The sequence below is a fragment of the Gossypium hirsutum genome, chromosome D07, assembly GCF_007990345.1.
Source record: "Gossypium hirsutum isolate 1008001.06 chromosome D07, Gossypium_hirsutum_v2.1, whole genome shotgun sequence".
NCBI classification, from domain to species: domain Eukaryota; kingdom Viridiplantae; phylum Streptophyta; class Magnoliopsida; order Malvales; family Malvaceae; genus Gossypium; species Gossypium hirsutum.
In genome coordinates this window covers 51,158,913-51,172,199 of record NC_053443.1, presented here as the reverse complement: position 1 = coordinate 51,172,199, position 13,287 = coordinate 51,158,913, and the positions used below count along the sequence as shown (strand labels likewise).

The following is a 13,287-nucleotide window of genomic DNA, read 5'->3' as shown; positions in this document are numbered from 1 at the left end:
CGGTTTGGTACAGGTCAATGACAACCCGACCGGCCCGGTCTAGCATTTTGTTGGACCGTCGGTCCTGTTTCACATGTCGGACCCAGTTCGACCATTTTTTGGGTCTTAGTCTCGATTTTGGGTTCCCAGATCCAATTTACGATCTCATGCCCAATTTACGATCTCAGGTCTAATTTTCAAGTTCAATTATTCATTGGGCCAATTATCTGACTTGAAAATTAATTTCCAAAAATATCATATTAATTTTAATTAATTTGATTAATTTAACTTTACTTGATCAAAATTAATTTATCCAAAAATCACTTAGATTTTCCAAATTAATTTTTCAAGAAAATTTTTCAATCAAATTCTCTAATTGAATAATTCTGAAGACCACCTAATTTAATTTTACATTGAATAAATCAACTCAATTAAATTATTTCCAAAGTAGTAGAATTTTCTTCTAATTCTAAGATAGTCCGATCGAGCTTTTGTTGAGCTAGTGAAGGGACCAACCGGACATATACAATTAGGCTCTAATAATTGCAATTATGTTCCGAAGCATCGTCCAATAATTTGCAATTATTTAATCATGGAGTCAGTCCACAAAAAGTACCAAGATTGAAAACTTCTTATTGTATACTCTTTACGAAAATAATTCATCCAACTGTTTTATCCAATGACCTCTTCATGATTGTGTTACCCTCATATGATATCTTTGATTCCTTTGAGTTAAACCCGTTCACTCAATACAATCTTATTTTATCTCATTGTCACCATTGTGTCTTTTTAATGATTAATATGATCACCGTCAACAAATGACTATGATAAATTGCTCGTTCGAGAACAAGCAACCTGTGGCCACATTCCATATTTATCATTCCACATAATGTCAATGAGAGAATATCATTAACTCTTTAATTGAGCTATGAATTCCACTGTTTCTAGTAAAGCCAATGCACACACAAGCCATGTACCCAACATACCGGCTATGGGTTCGATCATCTTTAGAGCATAAGTCTCCACTTATATCAAATCACATGAGTTGCATACACATGGTCAGTGACTAACTCGGGATTTAGGTAAATCACACCATGAACATCACAAGTGAATTAATTCACAAACGGATTCCGAATTAATTCATCTTGGGTCCAGTCCAATGTTTCTACTCGTGGAGGCAACTGCTCCGATTGCCAAGACTAGTCATCTCCCCAATTGGAATTGTAGACAACATAATGATCCTTCTCAATACTTGAATCAAATGCTCACTTTGATTCTTTTATGAGATTACGGACTCATTCAGATTATCTGCTGAAGTAAGTTGTCTTTCTCGTAATGTAAACATCCTTACAATGTCACTTATCTTCAGTTTGAACTTAGACAATCAATAAGCTAATATTTGCTTGTCATAATTTCGCTATGCATGCAAAATATAAAAGACATAAATACAAAAGACATAATAGTGAAATGTGAAATTAACTTTATTTATTCATCATTCAAATAAATAAATAAAAACAGTTACATGTTTACTACAATACGGGCACATTTTCCAACAGACCGGTGGTTGAATCGATCAAATCATCGATTTATTGGTCCAATTGGTTCAGCTGATTCAAGTAGTCCAAATAAAAATTATTAAAAATTACTAAAAGTTTCAAAAAAATTCGATTCAATCGTCAATTTAACTAATTTGTATCAGTTATCAATTTAATCGGTTCAAAGCCGTCTCCGAACTGATACCCTAACCATTTTCCAATCCAACCAAACAACATTGAATACACCATAGAATGAAAAAAAGTTAAAAGGCCTCTAAATGTGTTTGCAATTCTTTTTCTTCTCACGCACTATTGATAACAACAAATCATTATCACCACACATCACAATAAGTAACACTTTTGCAATTCCAAACCAAATAATTTCTTGGGAAAGTAAATACTCAACTAATGAACAATAACTTGGATTCAAATTTTAGATTTTGACACTTTAAAATTTTAGATTTGAATTTTATCTTATTAAGTGATGTGTAAACTTTATCTATATTTATTTCTAACTTTAAATTTGTATTATCTAGAATTATTTTGATGTAGATTATGCCTCTTATAAAAAGATATAAAATATGACATGAGAAAAAGAATACAAAAACTGGGTTTTTTTATCAAAATAATATAAAAAATTAATAATGAAAATAGTATGGGTGGTAGGTTATTTACGAAAATGAAATATTTTTTACAGTGTTTCTAGATGTCACTAATGTGTCAAGTGGCACCACTCTAAACTCCACACACTCATCTGGTCTACAAACATGTCGGACGATGCCAAAAAATATACGAGTATTTCCCCTAAATATCAAATAGATATCATATAGGAAAAAAAAACATCATTTTTTAAAGTTGCAACACTAGTTTAAACTTTTTTTTTTAAATTGTTGTTATATAAAAAAAAGCCAATCACTGTAGAAACTAAAATTGGGCTTTCACTAATTCAACATGGTTACTCACAATGTGCGCAAAGCCTCTTTTACCAAGCAACAAATAAGGTAACTCAAGGTACATGTAACAACACTATACCTGAAGGTGAAATGTGTCTTTGGGAAGAGCAATGACTTTCTTGTGCCAATCAACTTAACTAGTGGGATGCGTCGGTGCAAATTTTTTAAAAAAAATTCAAATTTGATGTCGCGACACTTTAACAGCACCACTTTAAAAACATGATTTTTTTTCTTCTCATATGGTATTTATTTGGTATTTATTTAGTATTTAGGAAAAATATTCATATATTTTTTTTATTTCGTCTAACATATTGGTGACACAATTTAAAAGAATATTTTTCCTTCAACAATGTTTAACAGATAAGTGTGTGGAATTTAAAGTAATGCCACTTGATAGGTTGGCGACACCTAATAATATTGTAAAAATAACCCATATTTATAATTAATCTACAACTTTTATTATTTTCGTAATTATTTTAATTAAAAACCCATTAGAACTATATTAATATATAAACATTTTAACATTTATGTAATATAAAAATTTTAAGTTATATAAATATATAATATAATTTAAACACCATTATTATTAAATAAATATGCAACTACTATAAAAATCAAAAATAAATTGGAAGGCTAAATAAGATATGTCGATTTTTTTATTTGAATTTTTTAGGTTTTTTTAATTTAAAGAAATAGATCGTTTTTGGAGAGAACTTTCCACCAACATTCATTTTTTTAAACGTTGGCAATGGTAAAATTTTTGAAGGGCCCAACGGTAATTTTTTTCCTATAATACTAGGTCATTTTTCATTCTTTTCACTCAAATCCAACTCTCTCAATTCTTTCTAAACTCTTAACTCTCTCAATTCTCTCAATTTTCTCAAGTTTTGTTCTAATTTTTCCGATACGTTTGTTTAAAAATATTATAGTTTTATTTAATTATTTTGTATATTATTTTTGATTAAATTATCACAAATGGTAACCTCTTTGATTCGTTTCGATGACAAGCACATTTTCATCACTCAAGCGATAATGGTAAGACAAAAATTTAAATTTCATTATTTTTAATTGAAAAAAATTAAAGTATTTTATTTTTTAAATATTTTAAATTAATTTTTTTGTAGATATAAATAGGTGGATGATCATGTTTTGGAAGGGTTTATACATAACCTGTCAAAGAGCCTAGATACTGAAATTCGTGTTACTTGCAAGACGAGGGATTCTTTCATGTGTCCCTTATGCTCGAGGGCTACAAACTCAATCCTACATTCATCAGCGCATTGGTGGAAAGATGGAGGCCCGAGACACACACTCTCTATATTCTATGCGGTGAGTGTACAATCACACTTGAGGACATAACTTTACAACTCGGTTTACTGGTGAATGGGTCAATCGTCACGAGGTCAGTGGTCGTTCCCGGTAAAGAGAACCTTTTCGAGGCATTTTTGAGGAATGTGCTGAATAAGTTTTATGGTGGTTGGATAAATATGAAGCGATTGGAAACCAATTTCAAATATCTTACTGTAAATGCGTCCAATATCGTCAAAGAATAATACGCTCGAGCATTCATTCTAAGGTTAATTGAGGACATTTTAATGCCCGATAAATCTCAAAATTTGGTACACATAAAGTGGTTACTACACTTAATCGACTTCAAAGAAAGCGGACGAATGAGTTGGGGACCAGCCGTGTTGGCTACATTGTACCAAGAGTTGTGTTGGGCAACAGAACCAAATAATATATCAATCAGTGGTTGACTACTCCTACTGCAGTTGTAGGCCTGGTGGCGATTATCATTTCTATATCCCCGAGTGGATGACCTGTATATATTCCCATTGGTGACAAGGTAAAAATCATTTCTTAATAAATATGTAGTTTGTATAGTAAATATTGTTTATTTATTACATGTTTGAATTAACATACCGCTTGTTTAGGTGGAACCATGGACCAAGTTACGTGGGACTACCCGCGTAGCTCGAAGATATTTAATTGTTGTTAGATCAACTTTTGGAAGCTGGGATTAGTTATTTATTTTTTTCATACCTATAATAATTATGCAATGATTTGCAAAATAAAATTTCGTACATAGCAAAATTTACAATTGTGCGCAACAATTTGAATGAATTTCTTACGCTAAACTAGATATCATAGAATGTATCCCACCAGAATTTTTGGCCAATCAGAGTATGAGGGACACGAAGGTGCCATTGATAGGATACGTAGTGGTGGAAATACACAAATCGGATCAAGTGATGCGACAGTTCGGGTGTAGGCAACAAATTCCACTGCCACCGCGAGACATGGAAGCACTGCATAAGTTGGATCTACGAGGTAAGACCGATGAGAATTGACAAGATTGCCACAAGAGTACATCGACATTTGAGATCGTAAGATGAAATTCTTACCCATCCGTGAACCATTTTTCTCATCGGACACGATGGACTGTTTGGAGTATATGCTCTAGTTTAGAGTCGTCGACAAGCCGTATCTACTATTGGTGGAGGTAAGTAGTAGGAAACTTTGTTAGAAGAGGCAACGACAAGCGTCCCAATAGCGTAGGTCCAAAAAAGCTACAGCGACAGGTTCGTCACCAGCTCCAACCCAAGCCGATGTCTACGCCACACCCCGGTCAGTTCACTCCACTTATTCTTGTTAATTTCAAGTTCATGAGCACTTAAGCATAGAATTAAATTCACATGCACCTATCTAGATTTAGTTCAATTTATCATGCCATAATATGGCTTCAAAAACAAACACATATTTATATGTATAAAACCAACCAAAATTAAACTTATAACCTCATTTACAATCAAACCACAAAATAACTATTATTTAGACACCCTAAGTACATGCCAACATAAAGGATAAATATCACCACATTTGAGTTCGGGATCATTGTTGGATGCTGAATCGACGATCAAAAGTTAAGTACCTAACCTGTGTAAGGGAAACAAAACCGTATGCTGAGTATAAACTCAGTGGTATTTCTATAATCCGAATATTTAAAGATAAGAAATTACAATATACAATTGAATTATAAACACATATTAATATTTAATTATTACAACAACCATATCATATTTCATTTGTTTCACAAATATCTTAATTCTCATACTTGCTATATAAATAACTTTTCACAATTTATTTCACATTTCATTATACAATTGCAATATCCATTCCATAGTCATTTCATGAGTATATAACTCATATATTCTATATATTTGCAACATATTTCACATTCTATTTTCAATTCACTATTTCACTTCCATTTCTCATACCGTACCATTTCAATATCAATTATAAAACTTTATTATTCATTTACCCCTATTAACACGACTCGGACTCAGACGGATACACGGATCTAACCAAAACACAGCAGTTTGGCACCCAGTGCCTCATTGGATAATTCGAAGTAATAAATTGACACCCAGTGTCTCATTGGCTAAACCGAAGTATATTGGCACCCAGTGCCTCATCGAATTAATCCGAAGTAGTAAATTGACACCCAGTGTCTCATTGACTCGAAGTCGAAGAAATCCCTGAACTCTTCCAATCCTATGGCATGCCATCTATATTCGACTCAACCTAATACATTTAATAAGGTTTCAATTTCACAATTCAATAATAATCAATATCAAATATCAATTTTCCATAAAATCACATATATAATGAATTCAATTCAATTAAATATCAAAATATCATATACTCACCTCAACTACTTACCATAAACAATAAACAAAAATACACAATTAATAACTAGTTTCGGATTATAGAAATACAAACCAGAAATTCTGAGCTATTCCCCGTCGACTTTATCTTTCTCTTTTTTAGTCGAGGGTTCCGGTACGACGTTAGCTATGGAATTAAAACAATTAAAATTTATCAATACAATACAATTTAAATTTCATATTGAATATTTCAACTTTTTACTCAACATTTCTCTAAATTCCAATTTAGTCCCTAAACCGAGACTAATTTTACTTATTCACAATCAATTTTATATTTTTATTCAATTTCCACTTTAAACTAGATTTAACTCTCTAATTTCACTTAAATCCCTAAATTTTAAAATTTTCACAATTTAGTCCCTATTACTCAAAATTTACAATTTGTTCTACAAGTTAATCCTTTTTCATTTCTAGCTTAAAAATCTATCAATTTAGTCCCTAATACTAAAATTATTCAACATTAAAAACATTTAAAAACTCAATAATTTCTAAAATTTTGACATGGGTCGGGTAGTATTTAACACTGGGGTTCCAAAAACATAAAAATTATAAGAAAAATAGATTAAATTGACTAACCAATTGAATTTGAAACTTTTAAAACCCTAAGGCCCTTCGTTGTTTCTTTCTCCTTTTTTTTTTTTTTCGTTTTGCTTCTCTGTTTCGTTTCTACCTTTCTATTTCTATTTCTTTCTTTCTTTTATTATTATTATTATTATTATTATTATTATTATTATTATTATTATAATATATAATATATATACTTAATAATATTATATATATTAAATTCACATATATTTAACTTATGCCACCTCACCTAAAGAACAATGGCATAATTGCTTATTTAGTCTCTTTTAATTTTTTTAATTTATAATTCAACTTTCACCCTATATGCAATTTAGTCCTTATACATAATTACTCTTAATTTATGCAAATTTACCCAACCAAAACCTAATTAACTACACAACTAGCTTCGTAAATATTTTTAATAAATATTTACAAGTCTAATTTATGGGAACGGAGTTCCGAAAATGCATTTTTTAATTTGATCCTTTTTAATTAATTAACCATCGAAACGTTAAAATTTTTTAACGAAGCTTTAATACCACCTTAATGACACTCCATAAAAAATTATAAAAATATTTATAGCTCAGTTTATAAAAAAAGATCCCGATACCTTATTTTTTAAAACCACATGAACTTAATAAATCACTTATATAACATAAATTATCAAATCAAAAATCTTTTTAAAAATTACATTTGACTCGTAAATATTAAATAATAATATTTACGAACTTACTCGTCAAATTTAATAGTCCCGAAACTACTATTTTCAATACCACTAAAAAACGAACTGTTACAATGTTAAAGCAGTCAACTTCAAAAACAACCTATTTTCTTAAAATATAAAAAAAAAGAAACTTAAAAGACCGAATAGAAAAAGAAAGTCGGCAGGAAAATTGACTAAAAAAAAACTATTTTAGTAAATATAAAATTTAAAAAGTTTGTATAATAATATAATAATAAACACCTAGCTTTTAAAAAGTTAACAATAGGTGAACAGACGAGAGAAGACAATGAATGTAGGAAATGATATTTAATTGAAAAATACAAAATTTATAATTGACATGAGACATCACTGTCCCAATAAATTAAACAGGACCTCGTGTTTACAGCACCGCCAATCCTTTTAGCTCTTATATCTTCATTTTTCTGAATGTCTTTTTGGTATTTCATGTAGGTTTTCAATAATCTCTTCTTTCAATTTTTTAGGATGCAATGTATTTTATTATTATATTCAATATTTTAATATTTTAATTTTGCGAATTAAACGAATTAAAGTTTCCTTTATCATTGAGGCTTCAAAATTATTTTTTAAATTCAAACTATATTTTTAATTTATGATTTCAAGCCAAAAAAAACTTTTTTCAAATTAAATTATGTTTTTAAATTGCAACTTAAACTCAAATAAATTATTTTGACTTCTGGCATTTTTTATAAATGCTTTTAATTGAAATTACTTTAATTATTTTATTAAAAAATCTAACATTTTTTATCTTATAATATTATGTCTCAATAGATATTTTATTATCTCAAAAATATTTTTTGACAACAATACTTAAAATTATCAAAATTTTTTTTTCATAACTCGCCCTAAGATTTTAAAATAATTGAAGTTGTTTATAAGTGAAATAATATGTTTGAAATTTATTACAAATTTTTAAAAGAAAAAAAAATAAATTAATTTCTAGCTTAATATATTATTTGGTATTTGAGTTTAACAAAAAAATTTTAATCTGATACATATGTTTTTTTTGTCTGATATATTTATTTGACAAATTTATAAGGGATTAGGAATCATTTTTAAAAAAATCATAATTAATCAATAATATTAACAACTAAATTTTATTAAATTAACCTTAAAATTTTAAAAAAACTCACAACCATTAAATTATAGTTAATAAATTAAATAAATTCATAAATAATATTAAATTTATTCTATTAATAAAATCATAAAAATTTAATAATTTAATAATTTTAAGATTTAAACCAATTTTAAAACTTAAAAACTTAAAATTTTGATTTGATGACGTTATAAAAGAGAGAAAAGAACATAAAAAGAAGAAAGCACATGGAGTGTCTGATGAGTACATTGACGCACGTGCCGATAAGGCAAGGGACAAGCCTCACTTTCTGTATGCTTCTTGAATTTCATTTCCCAGAGTCGAGGGAGACAAAACGCTATATTAATACTCTCTTTCCTTTTTGTACGAAAACCCATTCAAAGTACACATATCCCCTCTCCTATAACTCTGGATTCATCACTCTCCCTCTTTTTTTATCATTCTAACAATCCCTTCTTCCTTCCAACTTAAAAAGAAACACTCTGGGTTTTGATCCTTGTTGGTTTTGTTGATCTGGGTATAATCGAAAATTTGTTGGGGGGTGGTGAGTGGGGATGAGGAAGAGGGAAAGGGAGAATCCGTGTGGGATATGCGGCCACTATCACAAGTACGAAGAAGAGGAAGTTTGTGGGATATGTGGCCATAGAATTCCCCTCTCTTCTGACAAATCATCGCTTCAAGTCAGCGCTTTTCCCTCCCTCATCTTGCCTGGCTTTCTTTATTTGGGTAGCTATGATAACGCCTCTCGCTCTGAGCTTCTAAAGTCTCAGGGAATTACTCATGTCCTTAATGTAGGCCCCTTCTTCTCCTTTCATTAATGTTTATGTTTGCTTGTAGTATTACTATCAGCTTATGGTTTTTATATTTAAATTTATGGATTTTGTGATCCAATGTAGTTTGGAAAAGTTGACTTATGATTGTTCTCTAATTCATATAAAAAGGGTAAATTAGGAATAGATTTTAGTGCTGTATGTTTAAGGTTTTTCTGCTGCTGTTTTTGTATAATGTTAATGGGATTTCTGCATTCCAAGTATTTGGCATCGGGAGTAGGAAATTAGTGACTGACTTAGTTCCTTTTGCCTTTGCTTGTTTCCAAGTATAGAAAGGGTGGCTTTGCTTAGCATGAAGAATGGAAGGGAGTGAGAATGGAGAATTTTGTTAAATAAATTATAAACATTCATAACCACTTTCCTAGTTTATAGCTTAACCAAAGCTTAATGGAGGAGGATCTTGTAACTAAATTGATCTAAAAAATTCCTATGTCAGTTGTACTACCTATTATGGAAGTCTTATGATTATCTGCATGCTTAGTGGTGTGAATGAAAGATTAGTTACAGCTTTGGGAATAGTGTGAAGTTAATAGGTGTACTATCCAGTTTTAATGAATTTTCCTTGAGACTCTACTTTAGGCTTTTACCTTTCGGGTAAACTTACTGTTGAGTTAAACCGGATATCTAGGATAAATAATGGGTATTATTCATTGGTGCTTTCTATTTGCGGATGAGTCTGAGACCACTATTATTGATCTTAAGCTGGAAACATGGGGAAGAAGTTTAACATAAAATGTGTGATATTAACGAGGCAACACCAGAACAGGATGTGAGGGTGCAATTTATCAAACTTAGAACTAGAAATAATGGTAAGATTTGATAGTCAAATGGTCCTAAGAGCAGTTCTGTTGATCTTTTAGTCCTTAGCCTTTGAAAGGAGAACCTGAGGGTTCGTCACAAAATGAAGTTTTAAGATTTTCGTAGTGTTTAATGGAGAATTATACAACATTAAACCTTGCATGGTACTGGATCACATGCATCATTATTGAGAAAGATGTACTGAGCTACTTTTTCACTATAGTAAAGGGATGTCCTTTCGATAGTAAATTACAATTCTATACACAGCCATCATACATATAGAACCAGAAGGTGGCTAAACATAGCAGCCAATGAATAGCTTCTTTGTTAGATTTACACAATATCCAAACCCATGTATTCTGTTTGCCATTTGCAAGGGCAAAAAGTGGAATTTTATAGGAATGGGGTCAAAGCTGTAAGAACACTTCTGTTTCAAAGAATGGTATTAGGGATGAGGAGAAAATGGAATTGGGGACTGTCTCCACAGGATATGCTTTTGATATTGGAAATCATAACTGTTAAACTAAGTTGATAGTAATACTCTAACCACCTTCCAATTCCATCAGGAGGGAATTGGAAGGATCGTTTTGGCAGGTGGTAAGGTCAATGGTGTCAAGATCCATTCTTTTTCAGTTTTCATTGTACAGCTTGTTCTCTTTGTTTGATGTTGCATCTGCTTAAATACAAATTAATGGCTATCATGCATCTAATTTGTAGCTTACACTTATGGCATATTCTTATGTTATTTACAACATCTCTTTGCAGACTGTACCTGCTTGCCAAAATCTCTACAAGAATTCCTTTACCTATCACTGCCTGCAAGATGGCAAAATTTTACTGTTTGATGATGCAATACAATTTTTAGGTGCGGAATGTTTGTGTTGTATTATCAAGTTTCAGTTTACAGTCAAAAGGTTAATTTTGGTATCACCTCTTTTGTGCATGACTTTGGTATTCCCTCTTTGATGCATCAAACATTTTTTCCTTTGCAAATTTCAAGAGGTTGATCTGAGCAGAATTAAATATATATGCTTCCTAGGAGCTCTGCATGTTCACAAATTTGAAACCTTGCTGAAATATTTTCTTTACATCTCAATCACTTTTTCCAACTTCATAAACTTGTGTGATTTGCTCTGCTCATGATGCCCTTTCATTAACCTAGTTAAAAATGGAAGTTGGAGAGCTTTGCTTGCAGATACACGAAGTAAATAATGTTTGGTAGTTGCATTGTAGTAGCTCAGACACTTCGAGTTGACGTGTTGCATAGTTTTATATTCTCATCGGTATATTATGACATGTGGTTTCATTTCTGCAGAGCAATGTGAGAGGGATAAGGCTCGAGTCCTTGTTCACTGCATGTCAGGAAAAAATAGGTTGATTTTTATTTTACTGCTCCATTCTTTTGTTATCCAAGTAATGCACACTAAAACAAACATGAGCATGTTGAAGCAGTGTTTTCCTCTTTCTCTTTTATCTTATATTATACAAGAAAGAAAATTCAAATTTGAATGCTGAAAATAGGATTTTGCATATAAACTACGGTGGAAGAACCTAGTTGGACCTCACCTCTGAATCTTTCTGTATAAGATGCCTTACACCCAGGTGTGTTTTTGCAAATAGGAGATTACCTGCTTTGTATGTGTGTAATACCTCCTTTTTCTTTTAATTGGAGGAGGAGGATCGACTAGCATTGAGGCAAAAATGCTCAGGTGTGTTTACGCTTATTTAAATGGAACAAATTGCTAGTGAGGATGATTATATTCTTTCTAACAGGTCACCAGCTATTGTAGTAGCTTTCTTGATGAAATCTAAAGGATGGAGGCTTCTACAAAGCTACCAGTGGGTGAAAGAACGGAGACCATCTGTTGATATAGGTCAAGGTATTTACTAGCTTTGACTTAGGTTACCTAATATATATGGAAGCCATTTTATGTTGTTACCTTAGCTGATTGAATTCATTCGCTTAATTTAAAACTTACGAATGCCACTTGGTATTATTTGGAAGAGGAAAAGGTCTAATGCTGCTGCCATCACTATGTTCTTGGTTTCCAGTCCGAATTTGTTAGATCGTGTGCAAAGGGTCGATGCTTATGTTTCCTTGTGTTTGTGTTTAACTTCCATTTGGGAGAGAATGTGGCGGTAGAAATGCTTTATTCACGAGTAATCATGTATAATGTATTTGTGTAAAAAGTAGCAAATGTTGCAAATTTCAGTATTATTGAAATTTAGTTTAGATATTATACACTTTTGAGGCCGCTGTCCGGGGATATAGGAAATTCGCACTTCAAAACTTGCGTAAATGATTGCATGACTGAAGTTAAACTTTAGGTCCAGTAGACATGATAGTTTGTGATGTTTATTCATATGTGATTTTTCCGTTGTTAATTTTTGGTATATTATTTTGTACTATCTTCTGATTGTCATTTGCTGTTTGGTGACTGGTAGCCGTCTACCAGCAATTGCAGGAATATGAGCAAAAGCTCTATGGATCATCAAATAGTAGTAATCTTGTTCTGCTTTCCTTCCAACCTGGTGGAGCTCCACTCAACTTCGGCCTCTCAGAGGTAAAGGATCCAGTTCCGGTTCCTATTCCTGCTTTCAGCAATCTCGGCGGTGCATCTATATTTGCCCATCTGCCACCACAGGAGTTCACGTTTGGAGCCGGTCAGACCCAGAAAAATCTCTCTGAAAACCTAGCCAACCCTAGTGGCAGTGATATTCCAATGGATAACGCTTAAAATGGCTTTAAATTACTAGTAAATCTTTAAGTTTTCTGGCTTGTTAGATTTGGCGAGTTGGTACCTTCTTTCTCTGGGTGCCTTTGAATGTTAATGAAGCCCACACTTATGGCTCGTCCCAAATTTCATATACAAAGATAACGTCCATCCATGCATCCATACTAATTCTTTTTCTTCTTCATTTCCAGATTAGAAGTACATTCTTTTATGAAGCAGTATAAACAGTTTCCTGTAATATGTTATTATAGTAGGTAATATGCTGCTCTTCCCATTTTAACAGGAGTACTGTTAAATAAAAACATATTACTCAAGTAACATTAAACA

The 13,287-nt window shown here is 31.6% G+C and overlaps 1 protein-coding gene across 1 annotated transcript; it reads left to right on the top strand.

The window, feature by feature from the left end:
• Positions 1-8,816: 8,816 nt before the first annotated feature.
• Positions 8,817-13,144, top strand: LOC107955048 (protein-tyrosine-phosphatase IBR5). The gene is made up of 5 exons (XM_016890756.2): positions 8,817-9,388; positions 10,991-11,090; positions 11,541-11,598; positions 11,999-12,105; positions 12,671-13,144. Exons 1-5 carry the CDS (start codon positions 9,152-9,154, stop codon positions 12,961-12,963), a joined length of 795 nt encoding a protein of 264 aa, XP_016746245.1. The 5' UTR covers positions 8,817-9,151; the 3' UTR covers positions 12,964-13,144.
• Positions 13,145-13,287: the final 143 nt, after the last annotated feature.